Source organism: Lagenorhynchus albirostris, chromosome 8, assembly GCF_949774975.1.
Source record: "Lagenorhynchus albirostris chromosome 8, mLagAlb1.1, whole genome shotgun sequence".
NCBI lineage: Eukaryota > Metazoa > Chordata > Mammalia > Artiodactyla > Delphinidae > Lagenorhynchus > Lagenorhynchus albirostris.
Window position 1 is genome coordinate 55,198,286 of NC_083102.1, and position 27,378 is coordinate 55,225,663.

The window sequence follows — 27,378 nt, forward strand, 5'->3', positions numbered from 1 at the left end:
CTTGCTGGATCATATGGTAAAACTGAAAGAAGTTTTAAGAGATCCTTCTAATCCTCCTCTTCATTGTACAGTTGAAAAAACTGAGTTCTCTTGAGGTTAAGTGGCTTGTCCAGTGTCACATAGCTAGTTTATTAGAGTCTCTGTAAACACAACAGTCCAGTACTCTAATATATGTAATCCATATTCTTTTTGAAACATTATTTTCACTCAAAAAATATTTGGGCTTACTATGTGCCAGACAATGAAATGTGTTAAAATTTGCAAAATTAAGGTAACTTTTTCAGTTCCAGAATCCGTTTTCTTCTTAGATGTGAAAGTGTTCCAAAACTTTGAGAAAAATTCTGCATTGAATGAGGTTTTAGGATATAAATAAGACTGCTGTCTCCATAAGGTAAAGTCCTGTGGTCTTTTCCATATCTGATTTCATCGGGTCTGTTTGGCACTGTTATTTTCCAACAGTTTGTATTTTGTCATATCGTTGGAAAATATTCTTCAGAGCATCTTTAAAGTGTTGCTTTTGTCTTCTTTGTTTTCAGTTGCCCTACTTCAGCTCTACATACAAATTGTGTTTGGGTCAACTGTGTTATTCTTCTGTGTTTTCATAGTTAGGTCCCTGAAGTTTTGTTGTAATAGCTTGTACAGCATTGTTCAACATTCATTAGGGAATATCACAAAGGTAAAGGCTGCACGGACAGGTACAAATAGTTACATAATTAGAATTAATTAGGATTTCTTAAATTTTCTACAGTAAAAACATAGCTACTTACAGCTGCTTTTGAAGACTAGAGAAAGTAGATAACATTTTTTAAATATTTTATAATTTCTTGGTGTATGTGTGTGTTGTGTGTGTGTTTTTTCCCTAATGTTGTCAAAAAAGTATTTGTTTTGGTGATTTCATTTGTTCATGCCTTTAAACTTCCTGTTCTAGATTTAATGTTAGTGGTTTTAAGTTTAATGACAAATGAAGGAAAAGAGCTCAGAATGCATGGAATGCAAATTGGTGTAATGGAAAGAATACTGGCTTTGGAGTCAGATGTTCCTGTTCTATTTTGCTACTTTTGGGCAAGTAACTCATATTTGTCTTCAAATCTCAGCTTCCACATTCTTTTCTCAATATTTCATGACTTCTCCCTTACATTCCCATTCAAATTAAGTCTTTCTGTTTTAGACTTTCTTTAGTACCTATACTTTTTCTTCAAAGCACTTTTTGTCTCTTGAAATGATATATTTCTGTATTTGTCCCTATTTGTTTAATTTTTTTCTTCCTACCTGGATTACAATTCAGAGGAGTAGGGTTTGTATCTGTTTCATTACTACCTACCCTGCACAGGGCAAACACATGATAATTTATTCCATAAACACAATAAATATTTTTTAAATAAATGAACTACTCACTACTGTCTGTCATATGCCAAGTTATTTCCTTCACAGCTGTAAAACTCTGCAACCACACCTCTTACAGAAAGCCTTTTTTGAGAAAATCAGGACAAGAGAAGTTCTCGTACTACCTCCTTAAAGATAACATAGGACTGTTGAGTTTACAAAATTGTACACTAACTTTTACCTTGTTTCTCACAACTCAATGAAATAATCGGCTTGCCTAGACTAAAAGATCCTACTGTTAAGACAGTGTATTTCGACTCATGTCTAGCTTTGTGCCTGGCACATAAACACCTGATGAACTCTCAAGAAACAAAACAGATTCCAGTTAGTACTTTTATTGAAGTGACATTATAAAAACTTGGCATTTTTTTAACAGCATTAAAAAAATTCCTTGTTTTATTGAGAATGATCATTTATAAATAAATATTGAGTTTATGAAATAAATTATTAGTCATTTTTATTTAATTATTCATGTTCTGGTCCGGGTAAGACATTTGCTTGAGATCTGAATTAGTTTTGAAAGACAAGTGTATATGGACATGATATCTTTCCAGTAAATCTTGCAGCTATTTCCGTGCCTGCATATGTTAACATTTTTATAATTGGCTTCCAAATGACAAACACAGATGTCTGTAGTCTGAATTTCCAGCATGTTTTAGAATAAATGTTTTTCCAGTAATTTAAAGTGCCCCATTGCAGTATCAAATGATTAGCTAATTGAATAGAGTTTCTGGTTTTTGCTTATCTGCCAACTTGCCATTTTTCAGATTTAAAATAAAAATAGATAGCTATTTATGATGTGATTTATGATGTGCTCTTGTTCCTTTTCTCATGTTTTTACAAAACAGAACTCTTCCTAAAAAGCTATTATTTTTGTTTTTCTGAGAATTTCATTTTGTCATTTGTTTAGTTTTTCTGTTTATTTGTTTTGCCTAGTGGGGTAGAGAGATTATGGTGAGAGGGAATATTTTATGTTTTAATTCATTTAATTGCCACTTTGAATTCTGAGACCATGGAACTTTTTTAGATAGTGGAATTAGATATGTCAGTTTATCATCTTAGTTCTTAGGTTCTGTGGAACAGTGCTTAAAATTATTGCTTAATGTTAACTTTTCTATAAAAGGTATGTTATCTTTTTTTCACTCATCATGTATTTATTGAGTACTGTTCTAGATTTTGAATATATAGCAGTGAACAAAAGTTCTTACATTCATGGAGTTTACCTTCTGGTTAATTGTTCTGGAAAAAATAATATGACTTCATGTAATCAATAACATAGGCCTGAAACAATGTCTTGGTAATTTTATGTCCTTAGAAGTGATTAGTTCTACATACTGTAATAGAACTATTTTTTTTTTTTTTTTTTAATAGCTGCGTTGGGTCTTTGCTGCGCGTGGGCTTTCTCTAGTTGCAGCGAGCAGGGGCTACTCTTCACTGTGGTGTGTGGGCTTCTCATTGCAGTGCCTTCTCTTGTTGCAGAGCACAGGCTCTAGGCCTGCGGGCTTCAGTAGTTGTGGCACACAGGCTTCATAGTTGTGGCTCGTGGGCTCTAGAGCGCAGGCTTAGTAGTTGTGGCTCATGGGCTTAGTTGCTTTGCGGCATGTGGGATCTTCCTGGACCGGGGCTTGAACACTTGTCCCCTGCATTGTCAGGCGATTTCTTAACCACTGCGCCACCAAGGAAGCCCCTATTCTCCTTTTTTTTTTTTTTTTTTTTTTGCGGTATGCGGGCCTCTCACTGTTGGGGCCTCTCGCGTTATGGAGCACAAGCTCCAGACACGCAGGCTCAGCGGCCACGGCTCACGGGCCCAGCCGCTTCGCAGCATGTAGGATCCTCCAAAACCGGGGCACGAACCCGTGTACCCTGCATTGGCAGGCGGACTCTCAACCACTGCGCCACCAGGGAAGCCCCCCTATTCTACTTTTTATTCCATATCTATTATTAACCTTTTCATTGGGTTCATTTAATAATGGATACTGTTGTCTCAGGCAGCGGGTTTTTTGTTGTTTTTTTTTTTTTTGCGGTACGCAGGCCTCTCACTGTTGTGGCCTCTCCCTTTGCGGAGCACAGGCTCCGGACGCGCAGGCTCAGTGGCCATGGCTCACGGGCCCAGCCACTCCGCGGCATGTGGGATCTTCCCGGACCGGGGCACGAACCCGTGTCCCCTGCATCGGCAGGCGGACTCTCAACCACTGCGCCACCAGGGAAGCCCCTGTTTGTTTTTTTTTTAATCAGTCTTTTTATAGTACAGGATTTTAGTTTTCTCTTTTGTTATGTATTTGTAAGTATAAATAAATATTAAATATAAATTATATATCCTAACAGAGTTGGAATTTTAAACAAAATCTTCATCATTGCCCTGATATCCTCTGCTGTCTGAATATATTTTTAAATCTTAAGAATGTCATTAGCATTTTTTTGCTTTTGCATTCTTTCTGAGGGATCGTTTTAAAATGATGTCCCTAGACTTTTGATTCTATTTACAGATAATATATAATAGTGTTTCAGTTGGTTTATTTTTAAGAATGAATTTGCTCTCCAAAGTAGTTTAAATGCATTCCAGCAGCTTAATAATGTACAAATAGAGGCAACTGGTCTTGCATCTGTTCCTTAAGCAGATAGTAGAATAACTGACTAGTTGCTGATGAACTGGGGAAGAAATTTAAATGTGATATATTTTTATATTGCAAGGTCAGTGATTAGATATTTCTGACTTATTAATTAGACACATTTGTTAAGTAAACATTACAGATCTGTAAACTTTTCTTCATTTACAGCAGACAAAAGTATAACATGCTGTATGTTATTCTATAGATTCTAGTATTTGTCACATATTTTGATAGTTAATGATATCAACGTCATCAAGATTGCTTTAATCCTTTATATCATAAGACATTTACTGGCCATCTTTGTAATTGGTCTAATTTATATATTAATATGTTCGTATATTTCCTCTGTTTCCTCTTTTTAAGGCACAAAGGGCTTACACCTGTTCTTATGCTTTTGTTTCTCTCAGAATGACTGAGTTCAAATAAAATTTAGGAATTGGTAGTTAATAGTTGCTTCATATAAAATTTGGAAAATTTATGCACCAAAAAGGAAATTTCAAGTGAGCATAAGGAAAAATACCTGTAATCCCAAATCCAGAGACAGACCAAAGTTGTTATGGTTATATTCTTCCAGAATTTAATCCATCCCTCTGTGTATAATGTTATTAAAATTTAAAATAGGTATAATTGTTGAAGGCTGTGAGCCTGAGGCCTGCCTTATCTTTGTTAAAAGAGATGCACTTAATTTTCCTTTTACTAAAAAAGGTTATATTGCAGGGGGCTTCCCTGGTGGTGCAGTGGTTGAGAGTCCGCCTGCCGATGCAGGGGACACGGGTTCGTACCTCGGTCCAGGAAAATCCCACATGCCGCGGAGCGGCTGAGCCCGTGAGCCATGGCTGCTGAGCCTGCGCGTCCGGAGCCTGTGCTCCGCAGCGGGAGAGGCCACAACAGTGAGAGGCCCGTGTACCGCAAAAAAAAAAAAAAAAAAAAAAGTTATATTGCAATATTATACCTAATGTTGTGTATAAACATTTACTATTAATAATGGTTTACATTAATATTTTTAATATTAATAATGGTTTGCATTAGTATTATTTTAATTGAATTAATCTAGTGTTGCTCAAAATATGTTATCCATATCTTCTGATACAGGTAGTGATGAGATATTTTAGGTGATATCCTGATCTAATATTAAATAAGAGTGGATAGTATTGTAAAAAAAAAAAAAAGTTACTACTTTTCCAGGTTTCTTTAACCAGGTTCCTTATAAGCCAAAAGTCTGATACTTACAGATCCTTAGCACCCCTCTAACACTTGCCTGTTTCTCTTAGAACCATCAGCAATATATCTAGCTAAAATTTTAATAATACAGTTTTATTTTTCATTGTATTCGTTTTTGTTTTTAAAATAATGACAAGTGATACTTTTAATTTATGCTAAGAATAGAAAGTATCCTTTTTTTTTTTTTTTTTTTTTTTTTTGCGGTATGTGGGCCTCTCACTGTTGTGGCCTCTCCCGTTGTGGAGCACAGGCTCCGGACGTGCAGGCTCAGCGGCCATGGCTCACGGGCCCAGCCGCTCCACGGCATGTGGGATCTTCCCGGACCGGGACACGAGCCCGCGTCCCCTGCGTCGGCAGGCGGACTCTCAACCACTGCGCCACCAGGGAAGCCCGACAGTATCCTTTTAAAATAAATTTAAATAAGAAAAGTACACTAGTTAAAACATATTAAGTAACTGGTAAGTTTAGGTGACACTAGGATATGGCAAAAATCCTGATGATGGTATGCAAATGATTAAGGGCTAGGAGGCTCTACTGTTTGATACTGAAAATATTTATAATTTTTCCCATTATAAACAAGTCTGCAATGATCATTTGTATAGCTAAAGCTTTTTGCATGAAATAATTACATTTACTAATATACATAAGTGGAAGTTGCAGAAATTCCACAAAGCAAATGCATTTAGAACTCCTATGTTTTCATATAATCTCATATCCAGAGATTATACTCCTACCGAACAGTGAATAAGAATGCCTGTTTTTTATTCTACCCAACTCTGGGGTAGAATAGACATGATATTTTCTTTAGACATGATATTTTTAGTTCTTCTCAACATTTGAACAGCATTCATTCAGAAATACCTAGTTTCTTTGCAATTTAGTAGTCATTTTTGTGTTAAACACGGTAACCATGGTCCATTATTTTGTCATCATTTTAGTGATGGGTTGATCTTTTAAAGAAAGTGACTCCAAATCTACTTTTTTCTTAGTGCTTATAAAGAAAAATTATCTTTGACAATAACGATGATTTTTTTTTTTCTGTAGCTTGCCCAGTTTCGACAAAGGAAAGCTCAATCTGATGGGCAGAATCCTAAGAAGCAGAAGAAAAAGAGGAAAACTTCAAGTAGTAAACATGACATGTCAGCATACCATGCTGTGAATATTGAGCAGTCACAGAGTGATGAGATGTGCACAAATAGTTCTCAGAGATTAGGCTCAGCTGTGACTCCTGAATCCACAATAATGAGAACTCTACACAGTGGAGAAATAGTTAAACATGACCAGGTCTTCTCTGTTGAAGTAAGTATTCATCCAGATTTTTAAATACTAGCATTCTAAGTGTAAAGTTGTTGTAATGACAACACTCATTAGCACCCTATGCGATTTTTGTGAGCTTGATTTAACAAACACTTACTGAGCAGCTGTATTACACCAAAGATTGAGCACCAAGGATACAAAGATAAATATGACAGTCTCTATGCTTGAAAGTCACTCTGGTGGGGAAGGTGGATGTAAGATAGGCTGTGTACCTTGATTAGAGCCATGCTAGCAACAATGCACATGGTGCCCTAAAGTACCATGATTTGGGGGAATGCCCAAATCAGTCTTGTGTGTGTTATTTGGGAAAGTTTCCAGGAAGAGATTACCAAGTCTTGAGGTGTAAGTTAGAGTTAGCTAGAGGCAAAGAAGTAGGGCAGACAACCTCCATGCTAAAGAATCAGCATTCTCAAAGACATGAAACAGTGTGATGTGATTTGGAAACCTTAAGTAGTTTAGTTTTAAATGGATCTCAAAGTGATCAGGATAGGATGGTGGTAATGGTGAACAGAGGGAGGCTGTACCTGGCCCATAGAAAGTTTTCCGCAATAATTGCTAATTTTCTTCCTCCCGTTAATGATGGAAATTTCAAGAATAAGGAGATGAGGGACAAGTTAAGAGTGGATTGGGTGGTGGTGGGATGGTGGAGCTACCAAGACCAGGAGTAGAGAACAATGGGATGCTTAGGAGGAAGAGTGTTGTACAAGGCAAAAAATTATCATTTGGATTGTGCCCTGGCATATTTAGGTGGAAATAGGATTTAGATATATAGGGATTTGAGCTTTAGTCAAGAGTCAGAAATGTCATAGAGATTTGCTATTCATCATAAAAGTGGATCTGAGTTTTTCCTTCTTAGAGTTTTTTGAACATTTTGGATACATAGATTAATGTTTTTCATCAACTTTGGGAAGTTTTCAGCCATCATATCTTTGAATATTCTTTCTGACCCTTTCCTCTCCTTCTGAGTCTCCCTTATTCATATGTTAAATTAGTATGTTTGTTGCACAGGTCTTTGATGATCTGTTCATTTTTTTTAAATTCTTTTTTCTTTTTCTCAGACTGGATAATTTCAGTTGAACTATATTGAAGTTTGCTCTGATTCTTCTTCCTCCTCAGATCTCCTGTTTAGCCCCTCTAGTAAATTTTACATTTCAGTTACTTTACTTTTAACTCCAGAATTTCTCTTTGGTTCTTTTATAAATTCTTTCTTTTTTTATATTCCCTATTTGGCGAGGCATTGTTCTTATAATTTTCTTAAGTTTTTTAGACATTATTTCGTTCATTTATTTGACTTTTTAAAAAATAGCTAATTTAAAATCTTTGTCTATTAAGTCCAATATCTATGTTTCCTCAGGGACAGTTTCTACTGACTACTGTTTTTCTTGTGTATGGGCCATACTTTCCTTTTTCTTTGTGTAATTGTAATTTTTAAAAAATTTATTTTTGGCTGCATTGGTCTTCTTTGCTGCAAGTGGGCTTTCTCTAGTTGCAAAGAACAGGGGCTACTCTTCATTGCGGTGTGCAGGCTTCTCATCGCGGTGGCTTCTTTTGTTGCATAGCACATGCTCTAGGCACGCGGGCTTCAGTAGTTGTGGCGCGTGGGCTCTAGAGTGCAGGCTCAGTAGTTGTGGCACACGGGCTTAGTTGCTCCACGGCATTTGGGATCTTCCCGGACCAGGGCTTGAACCCGTGTCCCCTGCATTGGCAGGTGGATTCTTAACCACTGTGCCACCAGGGAAGCCCTGTATTTGTAATTTTTTGTTGAAATCTAGATCTTTTGTATAATACAATATAGTAACCATGGTGCTTGATTTGATTTGAAGATGTTTTTATTTTCATTTTCTGCCTAACAAATCAATACTTGGGCTTTCACTGGAATTTTAGCATTTCAAGTGCAGAGTGTCTTGTTCACCATTTTATCCTCAGTAGCACAGTTCTTGGTACACAATATGCATTTAATCAGTAGCCATTTAAAAGAATAAATAAGTGAGCGAACCATAAGGACTTGCATCATGAAAGTGGGGTTTTTTTGGCTTTTTTTTTTGGCCGCGCTGGGTCTTCATTGCTGCACACAGGCTTTCTCTAGTTGTGGCGAGTGGGGGCTACTCTTTGTTGCAGTGCACAGGCTTCTCATTGCGGTGGTTTCGCTTGTTGCTGAGCACAGGCTCTAGGCGCACGGGCTTCAGTAGTTGCAGCATGCAGGCTCAGTAGTTGCAGCATGCAGGCTCAGTAGTTGTGGCACGTGCGCCCCAGAGTGTGCAGACTTCAGTAGTTGCAGCGTGTGGGCTCAGTAGGTGCGACACACAGGCTCTAGAGCACACCGGTTTCAGTAGTTGCAGTGTGCAAGCTCAGTAGTTGCAGCACATTGGCTCAGTTGCCCATGGCATGTGGTATCTTCCCAGACCAGAGATCGAACCGATGTCCCCTGCATTGGCAGGTGGATTCTTAACCACTGGACCACCTGGGAAGTCCCATGGAAGTGTTTTAGATTTAAAAGAGGGCCACATAAGTTAGGAACCACTGCTACAGGATTTTAGAATAGGAGTAAGCTTATTTCTGTTCCTGGCATCATAACTACATCAGAGAGGAGGTTGACTTGGAACTTGATCTTGAGTGCTGAATAAAATTCCCGTAAGTATTGATGAGAAAGGAGACAGTGATGCTTCCTGTTTGGTTTTTTTTTCGATTTTTGCTTTTTTTGTTTGTTTGGTTGGGATTTTTTTGTTTTTTGTTTCTGTTAAGTTTTGGGGGCTCATTGGACAGGTACTTTATTATCTTTCTCCATTTTGGAGGAATACTTCTCAGACTTCCATGTATATACAGATCACATGTGGGATCTTTTTTAAAATGTAGATTCTGATTCAGCAGGTCTGGGTGGGGCCCATGAATCAGCTTTTTAAAAAATTTTTAATGTTTTTAAATTGAAATATAGTCGATTTACAATGTTGTGTTAGTTTCTGGTGTACAGCAAAGTGATTCAGTTATAAGTATATATACATATACTTTTGTATATATATGCATCCATATATATGTATATGTACTTATTCAGATTCTTTTCCATTATTACAAGGGTTTATTACGAGATATAGAATATAGTTCCATGTGCTATACAGTAGGATCTTGTTGTTTATCTATTTTATATATAGTAGATTGTATCTGCTAATCCCAAAGTTCTAATTTATCACTCCCTGCCTTTCCTCTTTGGTAACCATAAGTTTGTTTTCTACGTCTGTGAGTTTGTTTCTGTTTTGTAAATAAGTTCATTTGTGTCATTTTTTTTAGATTCCACATGTAAGTTATATCATATGATGTTTGTCTTTCTCTGTTTGACTTACTTCACTTACTATGATAATCTCTAAGTCCATGCATGTTGCTGCAAATGGCATTATTTCTTTTTTTTATGGCTGAGTAATACTCCATTTTTTTATATATATATATATATATATCACATCTTCTTTATCCATTCATCTGTCGATGGACACTTAGGTTGTTTCTGTGTCTTAGCTATTGTAAATAGTACTGCTTTGAACATTGGGGTGCACGTATCCTTTCCAATTAGAGTTTTCTCCAGATACATGCCCAGGAGTGGAATTGCTGGAACATATGGTAATCATATGAGTATTATGTTGGCTGTGAGTTTGTGATAAATAACTTTTATTATGTTGAGGTATGTTCCCTCTATACCAACTTTAGTAAGAGTTTTTATCATGAATGGATATTTCACAAAAATAAACTCAAAATGGATTAAAGACCTAAACATAAGACCAGATACTATAAAACTCTTAGAGGAAAACATACGCAGAACACTCTTTGGCATAAATTGCAGCAATATCTTTTTCGATCTGTCTCCTAGAGTAATGGAAATAAAAAGAAAAAAAAACACCTAATTAAACCCAAAAGCTTTTGCACAGCAAAGGAAACCGTCAACAAAACGAAAAGACAACGCACAGAATAGGAGAAAATATTTGCAAGTGATGTGACCGACAATGGATTAATCTCCAAAACTTACAAACAGCTCATATGGCTTAATATCAGAAAAACAAACAACCCAATCAAAAAATGGGCAGGAGACCTATATAGGCATTTCATCAAAGAAGATATACAGATGGCCAAGAGGCACATGAAAAGATGCTCATCATCGCTAATTATTAGAGAAATGCAAATCAAAACTACAATGAGATACCACCTCACACCAGTCAGAATGGCCATCATTACAAAGTCTACAAACAATAAATGCTGGAGAGGGTGTGGAGAAAAGGGAACCCTCCTATACTGGTGGGAATATAAATTGGTATAGCCACTATGAAGAACAGTTTGGAGGTTCCTTAAAAAACTAAAAATAGAGCTAACATATGATCCAGTAATCCCACTCCTGAGCATATATCTGGAGAAAACCATGGTTCAAAAGGATACATGCACCCCAGTGTTCATTGCAGTGCTGTTTACAATAGCTAAGACATGGAAACAGTCTAAATATCCATTGACAGCTGAATGGATAAAGAAGATGTGGTACATATATATACAATGGAATATTACTCAGCCATTAAGAAGAATGATGGATGGACCTAGAGTCTTTCATACAGAGTGAAGTAAGTCAGACAGAGAAAGACAAATATCATATGATATTGTTTATATGTGGAATCTAAAAAAATGATACAAATGAACTTATTTACAAAACAGAAACAGACTCACAGACTTAGAGAATGAATTTATGGTTACCAGGGGGAAGGGTGGGGGGGGATAGATTGGGAGCTTGAGATTAACATGTACACACTGCTGTATTTAAAATATATAACCCTATTAGAATTTTTTAATGTTTCTTTATGTGTATACACAGGATAATTTTATAGGTGTAAACATTATGTTTAATTGTATTCAATAACATGAACACAAAAGTGGAATGATAATAAAATAAGATAACCAACAAGGACCTACTGTATAGCAAATTCTGCTTAGTAGTCTGTAATAACCTAAATGGGAAAAGAACTTGAAAAAGAATAGATACATGTGTATGTATAACTGAATCACTTTGCTGTACACCTGAAACTAACACAACATTGTTAATCAACTATACTCCAATATAAAATAAAAATTTTTTAAATTCTTAAAAAAGAATGGATGTTGAATTTTATCAAATGCTTTTTCTGCATCTATTGAGATGATCACGTGGTTTTTGTCTTTTCTTCTGTTGATGTCGTGTATCACATTGATTGATTTGCATATGTTGAACCATCCTTGTGAACCTCAGATGAATCCAGCTTAATCGTGGTGTATGATCCTTTTGTTTGTTTGTTTGTTTGTTTGTTTTGCGGTACGCGGGCCTCTCACTGTGTGACCTCTCCTGTTGCGGAGCACAGGCTCCGGACACACAGGCTCAGCGACCATTGCTCACGGGCCCAGCCGCTCCACGGCATGTGGGATCTTCCCGGACCGGGGCACGAACCCGTGTCCCCTGCATCAGCAGGCCGACTCTCAACCACTGCGCCACCAGGGAAGCCCGTATGATCCTTTTTAATGTGTTGGTGGATTTGGTTTGCTAATATTTTGTGGAGGATTTTCACATCTATATTCATCAAAAATATTGTATGGTAATTTTCTTTTTTTGTGGTATCTTTGTCTGGTTTGGGTATCAAGGTGATAGTGGCTTCATACAATGACTTTGGGAGTTTTCCCTCCCCTTTAATCTTTTGGAAGAATTTGAGTAGGATTGATATAAGTTCTTCTTTGTATGTTTAGTAATCTCCCAGTGAAGCCATCCAGTTCTGGACTTTTGTTTGAAGGGAGTTTTTTAAAATTACAGATTCTGTTTCACTTCTAGTGATCAGTCTGTTCAAATTCTCTATTTCTTCTTGATTCAGTTTTGGTGGGCTGTATGTTTCTAGAAACTGGTCCATTTCTTCTAGGTTGTCCAACTTGTTGGCACATAATTGTTCATAGTATTCTCTTATGGATTTTTGTATTTCTGTGGTATTGGTTGTTATTTCTCCTCTTTCATTTCTTATTTTATTTTGGTCCTCTTTTCTTCTTGGTGATCCCTGCCAGAGGTTTGTCGATTTTTTCCTTTCAAAACACCAGCTCTTGGTTTTTATTTGATTTGGTGATTTTTATTTGGTGATTATTTCTATGTTTTATTTTGTTTTATTTTATTTTATTTGGGGGGGTGTATGCAGGCCTCTCACTGTTGTAGCCTCTCCCATTGCGGAGCACAGGCTCAGCGGCCATGGCCGACAGGCCCAGCCCCTCCGCAGCGTGTGGGATCTTCCCGGACCGGGGCACGAACCCGTATCCCCTGCATCGGCAGGCAGACTCTCAACCACTGCGCCACCAGGGAAGTCCTCTATTGGTTTTTAAATTTCTGTTTTATTTATTTCCTCTCTGATCTTTATTATTTCCTTCCTTCTGCTGACTTTAGGTTTTGCTTTTCCTCCTTCTTCTAATTCTTTTAGGTGGTAGGTTAGGTTGTTGATTTGAGAAATTTCTTGTTTTTTGAGCAAGTCCTGTGTCACTATGAACTTCCCTCTTAGGACTGCTTTTGCTGCATTTCATAGCTTTTGTATGGTTGTGTTTTCATTGTCATTTGTCTCAAGGTATTTTTTTAATTTCATTATTGAGCCATTAGTTTTTTAGTAGCATATTGTTTAGTTTCCCTGTAATCATTTTTTCTCATTTTTCTCTCTGCAGTTGATTTCTACTTTCATGCTGTTGTGATCAAAAAAGATGCTTGAAATAATTTCTATTCTTTTAAATTTGTTTAGGCTCGTCATGTGTCCTAGTATGTGGTCTATCCCAGAGAATATTCCGTGTGTGCTTGAAAAGAATGTAGTCTGTTTTGGGGGGATGTAATGTCCTGAAAATATCAATTAAGTCTAACTGTTCTATTGTGTCATTTACGATCTCTGTTGCTTTATTGATTTTCTGTCTGGAAGATCTGTCCATTGATGTCAGAGGGGTGTTAAAGTCTCCTATTATTATTATATTTCCATCCGTTTCTCCCTTTATGTCCGTTAGTATTTGTTTTATGTAGTTGCTTCTATATTGGGTTCATATATCGTTCATATTTGTTGAGTGAAAAAATGAATTATCTGGGTCTCTTTTTTCACTTGTAAAATTAGATTCTTAGATTTGATGAGAGCATGTGAACAGTGAAAGCAGTGAAAATTTAGGTTTCCTCTTTGACTCTTCCTAGTACTTCTAAGCTGAGGGAAGCTTAGAAAAGCCGCTCACTTCATACCCAAATCCCAGGGATGTAAGGATGAAGCAAGAATGTCTTTGAAAGTTTTTTGTAAGCTGCAACAGTGTTAATAACAACAGAGGTTGGTAATTTTCTTCAAGTTGTTGCTACTTTTCTAGCACCAAAATTTGATGATTCTTCATTTTAAAGAAATTGAACTTTTTGGAGTAACAGTTTAAGACTTTATTTTATTTAAAAGAGATGTAAGAATTAGAGGGATGATATCTTTTTTGGTGCTTTTGTCTTACAAATGATTTGTAGTGTATAAAAGACCCTGTGTGAAAGTACTTCTTGATACTTTTATATTTAGAAAACTGCCTAGTGATAAATTTTAGATGTGTTATTTAGCCATTGTGATTCATAATCAGAGTGGAATTTTAAAAGAATTTTAATAATTTTTTGCCTGTTTTTTAGTAATATTTTTTGAGTTTTCTATCATAAGTTACCAATAATAATGGGCTAATAAAGTACAATATTTGGAGAGGGGACGCAGTAGAAGGGCTTTAATATAATCAGTTTTTACTTTCTGTTTTAGCCGGAAAGTGAAATTTCAACCACAGCAGATGACTATAGTTCAGAGGTAAGGATAAGTAACACTGTGATTGACATTTCATATATTTTTGAAATTACTGTTGATTATTAGTACTTTATTACTTGCAACTCACATGCTTTATGTTTTTATAAATATAATAAGAATATAGCACAGTATGATGTAATGTAAATGACCTAGAAAACCTGAAGTTTATATTTTTCTGACATATCTTTTTTTCAGATTATTAACTAAAGTCTTAAATCTGTTTGAATAAGTTGGTCCTTAATTAGATTGAGGCCTTGTTTTAGTTTCTAGGAAAGTGTTTGAAATTGGGTTTCTAGGATACATGATATAAGGTGTCCATATTTAACACAGTAAACATTTCATATTATAGGGTATTATATTTTGTGTAATGCTTTTTACAACTGCTTGAATTCTAGTTAATTACATAAATTCATTTATTGAAATTAATGTTGCAGTAGTGATTTTTAATTTAGGTGATAAAAGCTAACGTGGGCATTGGACACTTTTGGAAATACCTTCTTTTTGTGTTAATAAGTGTATGTCATTTTATCTTTTTTTTATTCTTTTAGATATGATTGTCATTTTTTTTGGTCCAGTATTTGAGGACATGGAAAACTTTACTTTGAATGGTTCAACAATTCAGTGTATTCTATAAGTTTTGATTTATTGTAGGTGTCTATTAGGAAAGAAAAAAAAGCTTCATGTACTTAAATGAACTTATTACTGTTTTGGATTGCTAATGGGAGTGAAAACTTTTACACTTCAAAAGTTTAATGTGTTTAAAAGCTGGGAATATACTTATTAGTGATCTGGTCAGGGAAATAATTAACCAACGTTAAATAAATAAATTAGTTCCCGGTTTAGGCTACATAAATTTGCCTTTATGGGAAGTATCTCAGTTTAAAATTACAGCTTGCAATTCAGAGAATCTGCACTTGTGACTTTAAATTTGGGGCTTAGATATGAAAACACTGCTTTTCTCTTCCATAATACTTTAATTCTTAGAGCTTGTCTTTTTTGATTGAAGTTTAAGATGGTTTGGCATTTGAACTACTGGTGACTTTTGGGCAGCCCAGGATTCCACAAATGCATTTTTTTTTCTTTATACCAAAGTGAATTTTTTTTATAATCCAAGTGGCTACAGATCAGACCGTCTAATACATGCCTATGAAATTTGGTTAAAATTTATATTTTAAATTTTTATTGTGATACCTAGTAAATATGATGTGTTTCAAAATGAGGTACAAATAATTTTAAATATAAGTCCTACAGATAAAAGTTAAAGCATGTGGTCCAGGTCTTCCTTGGTGGTTCAGTGGTTAAGAAGCTGTCCTGACAATGCACACGGGTTCAAGCCCATGTCTGGGAAGATCCCACGTGTCATGGAGCAACTAAGCCCATGCGCCACAACTACTGAGCCTGTGCTCTAGAGCCCGCGAGCCACAACTACTGAAGCCCACGTGCCTAGAGCCCATACTGTGCCACAAAGAGAAGCCACCGCAATGAGAAGCCCACGTGCTGCAACTAGAGGAAGCCTGTGCGCAGCAGTGAAGACGCAATGCAGCCAAAAATAAATAAACAAATAAATTTATTTTTTTTAAAAAAGAGTAATACGAATTAAAAAACAAAGCATGTTGTCCATGATTTAACAATAAGAAATATATTTTATATATATGTGTGTATGTAATTTTATATATTTACATATGTATTACATATATGTGTATAGTTGTATACATGAATAATTGTGCACATGAGTAATATATAGGTATTCATACATACATATTTTTTTAAACCAAACTTTCAGGAAAAGATGCTTTACTATGTGACCAGTCCTCTGATACTTTCTCTTTCTAACAGTGGTCACAAAAATTCAATTGATTAGCTGATTTGTAAGTTGAAAAAATTAGTGATTTTGAAGGTTACGTTGAAAGATAGTTATGAAATAATCTTTGACAGATTTGACCAGATTTGAATCATAATCCTTCTAATATTATCCATTTTGGGCCTAGATTCATAATGGATTATACTTTGAGAAATCTACATATTTTACTATGTGTATAGAAAATAGTATAAAATTGATAGTCTGTGAAATATTTGATGATGTCTCATGAAGATTGCTAAAAATGGGTACTGCTTCAATCCATGATACTCTGGACTAGTTTTGGGTCTTTACCTACTTGATTTAATGACATTGGACTGGTTTGACTGAGCTAGAATTTCAGGGGACTTCTAAGCCATATTCACAGTCTTAGGAGGCAGAAAAATCTTCAGTAGGTCAAATTTATAAACCAAAGAATACACAACATGCTAAGTCAACTATATTTCAATAAAAATAAGAAAATAAACAAGGAGTAAATCTCACACTGTAATACTCTTCATATTAGAACTCTTAAGGGACCTCTAAAATGAAATTCCTTTCTAGGCAACACATATAACTTCACTACAAATAACAGATTTATGAAGTATAACAGTCTTGGCTGCTCTGGTTTGCAATTGAATATTCTTAAAATTTCAAAATTACATGGTTTTAATCATAAGACACATAATTATCTTGTATTTTGTCTAAATATCACTGTCATTTTTCTGGTACATAGGGAAATAAGGTGATGTAAAAGAGAAGGGACTTTGGAGCCAGAAAGTCCTATTTTCAAATTTCAGCTTATTCACCTCTGAGCAGGATGAATTTGGACACATCACTTAAACACTGAAATACAGTTTCCTTACCTGTAAAATGGGGGAAATAATATCTATATCACAGGGTAGTTTTGAGGGTTATTTGGTAATTTTAGTATGATGTTTGATATATAAAAAACGATCAGCAAAGCTTGTGGTTTTTTTTACTGTGCTTCACTAGATGTATGCTTTTCTTCACACTAAGTTTATATGAAACAAATGAGTGATGAGAATTCTTTCAACAATTTATTCTCAGAAGGATTTCAGATTCTGATTCTATGTTTAATTAGCAATTAGTTTAGAAATTTTATTTTGATAGATACGGTATGTGCTTAATGTTCTTGACTTCTGTGGCTAGTATACCCCTTGGATTAAAAAATGGATTCAGGTCTAGAAAGGATTAGTCAGATAATTTTATCCTGTGATCTCCCGAAGATCTGTTCTGTATAAAAATATATCCAATTATGTATACTAGAGAAATCAGACTAAATAAAAAATACACTTCTTACGAGTTAATTTAAATTATACATAATCTTTTCAGTTCTTGGTGAAGGGACATTTCATATCTAAAATACCATATTTACATAAAATATTTTTATCGATACCATTAGAGCAGGGTTATTTGGGGAAAGTTGGAAATGCTACAGGCAACATACAGAGGTAAGACAAGTAAATAAATATGCTTTGCTATGTATAGAAAGATGAAATGATAATAGGGCATACAGTCTTTTTATGGACTTCAACTGATTATTCAGAACTTCTTAACCAAGTCACTTACAGGACTCACGACATTTATGAAGTGACTGGCTGGAGTTGGAGACATAGCCTATAGCCAGCCATTAAGTAACGTAAACTTAGCTTTTCAACTTTGACTTGGGTTTCTTTCTTTCTTCTTTTTAACTTCACCTTATTTTCATTTTCTCCCTCCCTGTCTCAGCTTATATATTGAAGGTATACAACATGGTGCTTGATACTTAACTTTGACTTTGAATGAATGATCTTAACTTCATTAGTTTCTTGGCTCTAATTCCAGGAGTCAGCTAGGCACACTGAACTCCTATAATTTTTATGAACTTTATGAACTATTAGATTCTTCTTATTTTTTATTAAAACATCCATTATTAATATTTTTGTACATACTGCCAAATTAAGTATAATACGGATAAGGTGTTAATCATAAATAGTGAGTTGTTCTTCTGTGTTTTTGAACTGATGTCCACTGAAAGGAAAAGTTTTTGTGTGAAGAACATTTTATGATTTTTAAAATAAGAGTCATCTTTCCTCTGATTCTTTCTGAATAGCAGTATTTTTAGGAAATGATACTTACTCTAGAGAACATTTTAAAATTTAGAATGTACCTTATTTGTACTTTCCCAAATCTTCAAGTTGTCTACACAGATTGAGTAAATTATGAATTCAAAAAGACTATATTAGTATAGTCTAAAGGTTAAATGACTTTGAAAAATGCCACAGTAAAGAACAATATTAAGTAAAGTTAAGGTTTCTTCAGTTGGAGGAGTCTGTTCATCTAATCTTCATGTTTCAAGCTATTAATGTGCCTTCATATTATGGTTTATCAAGTATTGTGTTAAAACGCTAGTGTAAGAAGATGAGATAAATGCTCTACCTGTTAGGTATCAGTGAAGTAATTATCTAGATTAAAAAATATAATCATTTATTGCTAACTATTAATGATCCTAATCTGTTGAGTGTTTCTTTTCTAACTTTGAAATATAGTTTAGTTCTGGTGTATAATCTCTTATTACCTATTTACATGATATTAAATTTTTAAGATCTGTTAATATTGACAAGATTTTAATATTTATTATAATAACAATTAAGTTTTGAAAACAGTCATGTAGTATTTTAAGAAGCCAATACATATGACTTGCTCAAGTGTAAAATGTGCTCAACTTAGAGAAAAGTTAAGCTGAATGTTGGCTATTTAATGTGTTAGATTCAATTATTATAAATAGATAACTAATTTATGTAAGTGATATCATCACTACTTAAAGGAATATCCTTTGTTTAATATGATATTTGAAAATATTCATAAAATCCATTTCATTATACTGTTACCCTAAAGGAGAAGTTTAGTAGATGTTTATCAAAGTGCTTCATTTCAAAATCAAGAAAAGCTAATTGGAAAAAAAAAAAGAAAAGCTAATTGAAATTTAGAATTTAATTTGAAAGTTATTGCAAGTGACTTTATTAATAATCTTAATAGAGTTAGTATTGCTGTGTTTTAATAGTTTTCACAAATTCTAATAATGTGTTGCCATAAAGGTGAAAATTTTTTTTAACTTTAAGCTTTGATTTTTGAAATTATCCTTGGGGGAAAAAAAAGGAATCAAACTCTGGAAAGAACTCTTAATTAGGATCTTCACTTTTTAAAGTGGTGTGATCCATATCAACCTAATCCTAATTCTAAGTTATTCTATTCTGTGTATTTCAACAGTAAAAACTTCATTATCTTGGATTCTGTTAACAGAATTGTGAGAAATTAAACATAAACAGGAATGAAATTCACTTGTTTGCTGTTAGGGGGAAGGAAGGTATTATTGAGTAGATTAATTGACTGAAATTAATCTCCCACCAGGTCAACCCCAGAGACATATTCTGCCAACCTCCTGCGTCCTACCACAAAATGTCTGTGATAGAGACATCTGTATTCTGGAAAATCTCCACATCTGTCAGAGTTGGCATGGCTATCATAGTACCCTCAGGGGAAAGTTCTTGAGGAGTTTTCCTCAGCTCTTGACATCTCCTCCTACTTCTTCACCTGCTTGCCAACCTTCAATAGATTTACATCAGTAAACAGTTTTACTTTAAAATGAATAGGGCTTAATCAAAAAACAATTATTTAAATGATTTTAAGGCAGTGTTTTGTAGAGGAGGATCTTGTAACTAGAGGTTTATAGTTATTCTTCTGAAGACAAAAGAGAAACTGTACTTAGAACCTTAATTCACTTAAATGAAAATGTATAGCACAGTGTCTTTTGCATTGTAAGCACTCAAACGTATGAGGAATTCTTTGGCATTTGAAATGGTCATAATGTCTTTTAGATGTTTAAATTTAATCACTCTATCTGTTTTTGCCAATGAGGCATTTTCCTTAGGCATAAGAAAAGCATGAGTACAGTTAGCACAAATATAATTGTTAGCTTTAAATAAAATTCTAAAACCATAATATTTCAGGAAATTGTTTTTATACAGGTAAATGGTTGCAGTTTTGTGGCGAGAACAGGAAAGCCTACAAATTTATTAAGGGTACAGTATTTAAAACTACTCATTATACTAATGTTTTATTCTATTTAAAACCATTTGGTTACTAACAAAGCTTTCCCCTGTATGTACTTCTTTCATTGTGTGATCTCTAAATGCTTTTAATGTGTAACAAAACAAAATTATCCACCTTTTGGTATAAAACTCAATTGTAACTGAATTTGCAGATATCTTGTTTTTGCTCTTGAGGTATATATATCACATTAGCAACAAAGTAGGTTGTCATGCCAGTAAACTCTCAGGTGATGAGTGATGTTTAAAATTAGACTTTGCTGTAGGATTCAGATTTTGAATCCCTTTTCCTGAGGGAATGTTGCTAGTACTGAATTATTAAAAATCTGGATTGGTTTAGGAAGAAGAATTTGTTGTTGATGATTCTTATTCTGAACATGGAGCACAGTACAATCAGACCCACCTAGAGATGATGGAAAATGAATTGGCTGGGAAACAACATGAGATTGAAGAGCTAAACAGAGAACTAGAAGAAATGAGGGCCACCTGTGGGACTGAAGGACTGAAGCAGGTGTGTTTACCTTATGTGGCTTTTGGTTTGTTACAAAACAAAAATAGGAAATTTGAATGATAGTATAGGTACATTCTTTAAAGATGGGTTTTTTAAAATGGTAACTTCAAGTCACCTCATAATATTTGTCCTTATACATATCATAAACAACATCGCTTAAAACTAGTCCATTAACAAGGCTAATATAATGAGATCTTTTTTTTAACTTTATGAGATAGCTAGACTGACATCACTTCAGTAGGGATAGATGTTTTTGTAAGCAGCCTGAGAGAAAATTATGTTGCATACCACATCAGTCAGTATATTGACTTAAACTCATTAAAAATGTCAGCCAGTCTTTGTAAGTAACTTCTTGTGGTTAAAGTAACATCTGTTGTTTGTGGCAGTCAGTTATGAAAACAAGGTGAAATAAGACATTGATAAGGATGACAGAATATATTTCAGTTTCATCTTCTTTAGAAACAAGTAAGGCTTAAACATGCCTATGATGGTAATGCCTACAAACATTGGAGCATCCCTAAATATAAAGACACTTGTCCTTCTAGAAGTAGATATATGGATAAGTCAAATCTAATGTATTTTGTTCCCTAGTTCAGATGGTTTTTTAAAAGTTGATTTGGAAGTAAAACTAATTCCCGCAAGATAATAGCTTTCAAATATGCTTACAGATTGTGATAATTCTGCCAATGCATTTTGAATATCGTATTTTTGAAGAAGTTAGCTGTACTAATACCTAATTTTGTTAAAAATTAAATATAGCACATTTAATTTTCACTGATGTTTTTTAGTTGCAAGAATTTGAAGCTGCCATTAAACAGAGAGATGGCATCATAACCCAACTCACTGCTAATTTACAACAAGCGAGAAGAGAGAAGGATGAGACAATGAGAGAATTTTTAGAGTTGACAGAACAGAGTCAAAAATTACAGATTCAATTCCAGCATGTAAGTATTACTAATAGAACAAAATTTATTAAATTTTTAGGAACGAATTTTAAAAATTTTTCTTATATTTTCCAGAACAAATAAATATTTAAAAGCCATTTGCTTATTATGTATTATTTTTGAAAAAACTAGTAAATACTTGTTATGTTAACCAGGAATTTAATTCATACTCCTTGAGTGGTTTTGTGCTATTATTTTCTTTGTACTTCTTCCTCATCTGTATTTTAAAATCTTGTAAGTCCGATAAGGTGGATTTTTGCAGAAATTAACCTGTAGTTAACATCCAACCTTTGTCAACCCTGGTATGATTTCATTTTAGTTAGGTTCTGAAACGGTCACTAGACTGAATATATTCCACTTACCTTTAATTAGAGCCATAGGAATCTGATTATATTAATTAAGGTTTCTGTTGACAAGTAACAGAAAATAATTTTAGATAAGGGAGGAATTTATCAGCTTAGGTAATGTAATCATACTCATCTGATCAGCTATGGCAGCATGTTTGCTGGGGTCTCAAGCCTGTGAATCCAGTACAGTTCCCAGAGAGCAACTATGAGCCGAGTAACACCCCCCAAAGAATGTCTCTTCCGTAGTGTACTCACTGAAGAATTTAATACTTTGGGGTTTCTTTCTATTTTCAAGTTACAGGCTAGTGAAACTCTGAGAAACAGCACTCATAGTAGCACAGCTGCAGATTTACTACAAGCCAAACAACAGATCCTCACTCATCAGCAACAGCTGGAAGAACAAGACCATCTGTTAGAAGATTATCACAAAAAGAAAGAAGACTTCAAAATGCAAATTAGTTTCTTGCAAGAGAAAATTAGAGCATATGAAACGGTATGTTTAAGGAAGTCAGCCAATGTGCATCAGCTTTACAATTTTAAAGTTTTTCATCCTAGTGTTTATCTTTTTGTTACACACATGAATCAGAAAGTTTCATAATTAAGAAAAGTTCTTTAAGCATGTAAAATAATTTATTTCAAAAGCAGTTGGGAGTCTTCCAGTAATAGGTTTTAAGATTATACTCATTGGGACTTCCCTGGTGGTCCAGTGGGTAAGAATCCACGCTCCCAATGCAGGCGGCCCACGTTTGATCTAGGTCCCACATGCATGCCGCAACTGAGAGCCCACATGCCGCAGCTAAACATGCCGCAGCTAAACATGCCGCAACGAAGATCTCAAGTGCCGCAACTAAGACTTGGCGCAGCCTAAATAAATAAATAAATATTTGGGGTGGGGGAAGGATAATACTCATTACTGAGTTCTTTGAAAGTGATCGGCCTATGTTAAATTGAGTTCTCCGGAGAATCTACATTTATAACCAGAACTTCTATCGTTTTTTTCTTTTACATCTAGAGATGTTTCTACTCATTTTAGCCATGGTTATGAAATTCTGAAAATATTTTCATGGCAAAATGAAGTTTCATGGATTTTAAAAATACAGATTCTCTTTATTCATGATAGTTATGTGTTATAAAGTTGCCTGGAACACTTATTCAGTGCTCCCAGGGGATATATATACACATACATACATACATGCACACACACATACATATCATATAGATTTTTTTTGCTCTTTCCACTATATTTTATTTTTTAATTTTATTGAAGTATATTTCATTTACAGTGTTGTGCATATCATATAGATTATAATATTAAATCCTAAGAAAACATCCTGGTAGATTATATTTTGTTTAGTTTTCAAAAGAGAAATGAGGGTTAGAAGTGTTAACTGACTTGCCTAAGGGTGCCTTCCCCCCAAGTAGTTGCCAGAATCGGGATTCCAACCCTATTGGACTGACCCAGAGCCAGAATTTCTTGCAGTATGCTCTGCTACCCCCTACCATCTCCATTCTCATGGTCTCCATCCTTGTCCTCTCCATATGAGAGCTTAAACAAAAAAGCAGTGTGCTCACCTTGCTTGATGCCAGTTGGAATCATGCGTGCCATGAAACTCAATTTTTTTAATTATTTATTTTTGGCTGCTTTGGGTCTTTGTTGCTGTGCATGGGCTTTCTCTAGTTGTGGCGAGCAGGGGCTACTCTTTGTTGTGGTGTGTGGCTTCTCATTGCGGTGGCTTCTCTTGATGTGGAGCATGGGCTCTAGGCACGTGGGCTCAGTAGTTGTGGCTCGCAGGCTCTAGAGCGCAGGCTCAGTAGTTATGGCGCACAGGCTTAGTTGTTCTGCGGCACATGGGATCTTCCGGACCAGGGCTTGAAGCTGTGTCCCCTGCGTTGGCAGACGGATTCTTAACCACTGCACCACCAGGAAAGTCCCAGCAACTCAAATTTTTTACCACTCTGTGCACTTTTGCAAATGACTGTGAGTATTGATCTCAGGGTTATATATAAATTTAAGCAAGTAAGCAAATTCACAGATATGAAATCTTTGAATAATGAGTGCAGACTATACATACAATACAGTATTTTCTATAAACTTAGGAGGTTCTTCTGCAAGATGTTGAGAAATTGTCAAAACAAGACTATTGTTTGGATAATAATAAAAGTATTAGGTAGCATTTATTTTTGTTTACTTGCTACCAGGCAATATTCAAAGCATCATACACATACTAACTCATTGAATCATCACACCAACCTTATGAGGTAGAGATACCATTGTCACCCCCATTTTACAGATGAGGACATCAGAGCAAAGCAAGATGAAGTAAATTGCCCAGATATACAGGTAATAAATTGGTAGAGCCAGATTTCAAATCTAGGTAGTATGATTCCAGAGACTGTCTCTAAGGAAAATAGGAAATGTACAATATTAAGATATTGAAATTATGAAATGGACATGCTTTACAACCAAGGTAATTTAAAAATCATTTTGTAGATGTTTACAGAACACTTGTTTTGCATCATGCTCTTGGAAGAGATAATGATGTTTAAATGTGCTTTTTTCTTCACTGGAACTCATGGTTTAGTAGGCATGTATGCAAGACACCACAAAACAAGGCTAAGTATGGTTAAAAAGTGTTTTGAAAATTCTTAGTAAGTCTGGCTTCATAAGGGAAGTGATTCAGGGTAGGCTTTAGCTGGAAGGTGATATTTGAGGTAAGTCTGTATATTGGAACAATCCCCTTTTAATTGTACTTTGTTTTCTCCCTAATTGGTGTAATATATGGCACATAGCAGCTACTCAATACTAATTTGGTAAATAAGTGAATAAATTATGAATCTGAAATGATGAGATGGGGAGGACATTTTAGAGAGGGTGGAGTATGCATAAAGACCCAGACTGAAACATGTTAGAAGTGTATATAGACATCAAAAAGTAGTTTAATAAGAAAACAATAGTCTTTGGAAATGAGTCTTTCCAGGAGGTAAGAGTAGAAAGTCAGTCTAGGCCTAGGTTAGAAGAGCCTGGGCAGTCGGGTTTTATCGTACTTACTTATTATATTGTATTCAGTAGGCAGTATAATTTGAGATTATTTAAAATTCAAGTAATTCATTTTTGTAGGGGGAATAACCTTTGTTTATTTGAATGTTAACAAGAATACTTTTGTTATCGGTCCCTTTTTCATTACATACATATTTTTTCCTTTTTTTCTCTTTGAATGAATCCCTGGGTAGTAGTTCCATTAAAGCAACTGAAGGACTAGGGCATTAGGATGATAGTTGGAACTGTCTTGGTTTCTGAGGCAACTGCATTAACTGTTCCAGGTTCATTCTTACTGTCCTAATCCTCTGAACTTCCCATGGTACAGTCATCACAGGCAGGAACTATATTATTCCTTACTCTCTCAGGTCTGTTTCCAAAAAATAGAGGGATTGTATCCTTAACCACAGAGCTATCTTTTTTTTGCAACACCATATAAGTGGTTTACAACCATGTACTGTGGAATAAATGGTAGTAAGAAAAGTGAACCATGAATTTGTACTATTTAATAATTGAATGAAGAATTGTTGTTTGCAGTAATATCAAGTGTTGGACAGTTTTGAATTGATACTTTTTATTTTATGAGGGTTCCCCCCATGAAAAACCAGGATATATAAATAAATATTAAAGATTTTATAACAACATTAACAAGACTAATTACTTAACAGTTTAACTGAAGTTGACTGCCATGAACTGATTTTACTTTCTTAGAGACTCCAAATGCCTTACAGATTTTTTTCTAGTATATAAATATATTATGTGTGTATGTCGCACAATGAGAATTAATACCTTAATATATTTATTTTAGATTCAAACATATTCTGTGAGATAGAGAAAATAATATCTTTATTTTACAGGTGAAAACACCAAGATTTAAAGAGATTAAACTGATTTAAATGTCATATTTTAGTCCAGAAATTAAAGTCTGAAGGCTTAGTACTTGCTAGTAACATATGGTGACGTTGATGGGATATGTGATACCAAGACGAAAACTGATAGGATTTTGCTCAAGTGAGCATGAGATCAAGGGATGTTAGAGGAATCAAATGTTCAGTGGCATTAGGCTGTGATAACCTCATATATCCATCTCACAGTAGGAATGGTAATGCCTTTGGACTGAAATTCTTAATTCTGTTTACAATTGACCCCTACCTTGCTTTCTACATTTGGTATGGTTTTCCCAGAGGGATTAGAATTCTCAAAGTCTCATGGTACCTTGATTCTCTTTTCTGAACTGTACTTAAATGGGGACTGCCAATATTTCTCTCTGAGGCTTTCTTTTTTCCTAGGCCCTGTCATTCTTTTTTTTAGGTATGTTAATACATTCATTTGAGGTGCCTTTAAGTCCTCTTGGCCTTGGACTTTTGTCTCCTGAAGATGATTTTAATTACTTTACATATATTCTGTTCTGTTCTGTGGATTTTACTTTTTTTTTGGTCCTTGTGACTACAGCCCTTAACTACTCAGGCAACTAAGTAACAGAGACAAAACTTGGTCTCCAGGGCTTCTACTCGACTCCCTTATGCTCTAACACTTCTGTGAATGATTAGGGACATAGGGACATACCTCGGCATATGTTCTGGGTTTTGATTTATCCACAGTTCCAAAATAAGAGTCCCAAATCAGAAGTGGGGGGAAAAATCTGTCTTGCTTTCAAATTTCTATTCACACCAAAAATCTAGAATCAAATTGATATGCCATAAATGTATAATTGTCTTGCATATCACTTGCGATTCAACCACTTAAGCATGGCATATCCCTGAACTTTTAATTCATTTACCCCAGGAGTGAAGTTAAGGCTGACTTACAGGAACCTGTGTTTGTTGTTTTACTCTTTTCATAACACTTGCCCACCAAACCTTCAGGTCACTAAAATACTATATGGGAGGAACTCTGATATATTTTTAGGACTATCTTCTGGAAATGTAAAGAGTATGTAGTGCTCTAGCTATTGCAAATACTAAATACATAGAATGTTAATCAGTTAATAAGAAAGAAGAACGTATAACGGTTTAGACACATTTTAATCCCACTGAATTTTTAAACTAAAAAATTTAGTCATAGCAATGTAAGAAAAATTTCTTCCCACCAAGAAGGCCAACACTGCTCATAGATAGTATTGACTACACAAGTCCTGTGTCTCACTGACGTAAGAAAAATTAAGGGGCAGGCTCAGCAGCTACTTTTTGTAGGATAATGTAAAAAGCAGTCTTCTGTCAGTCGTTTGGTAATGGGGTTAAGGGGTATAAGTA

The 27,378-nt window shown here is 34.9% G+C and overlaps 1 protein-coding gene across 1 annotated transcript in view; it reads left to right on the forward strand.

The window, feature by feature from the left end:
- AKAP9 (A-kinase anchoring protein 9) overlaps positions 1-27,378 on the forward strand; it is a 140,347-nt gene that overhangs the window by 15,941 nt on the left and 97,028 nt on the right. Inside the window, exons 2-7 of the mRNA XM_060157011.1 lie at positions 6,258-6,512; positions 14,297-14,341; positions 20,207-20,260; positions 20,628-20,798; positions 21,587-21,742; positions 22,385-22,582. Of these exons, the coding sequence (XP_060012994.1) occupies positions 6,258-6,512; positions 14,297-14,341; positions 20,207-20,260; positions 20,628-20,798; positions 21,587-21,742; positions 22,385-22,582 (879 nt within the window). The remainder of the gene's footprint in view (positions 1-6,257; positions 6,513-14,296; positions 14,342-20,206; positions 20,261-20,627; positions 20,799-21,586; positions 21,743-22,384; positions 22,583-27,378) is intronic.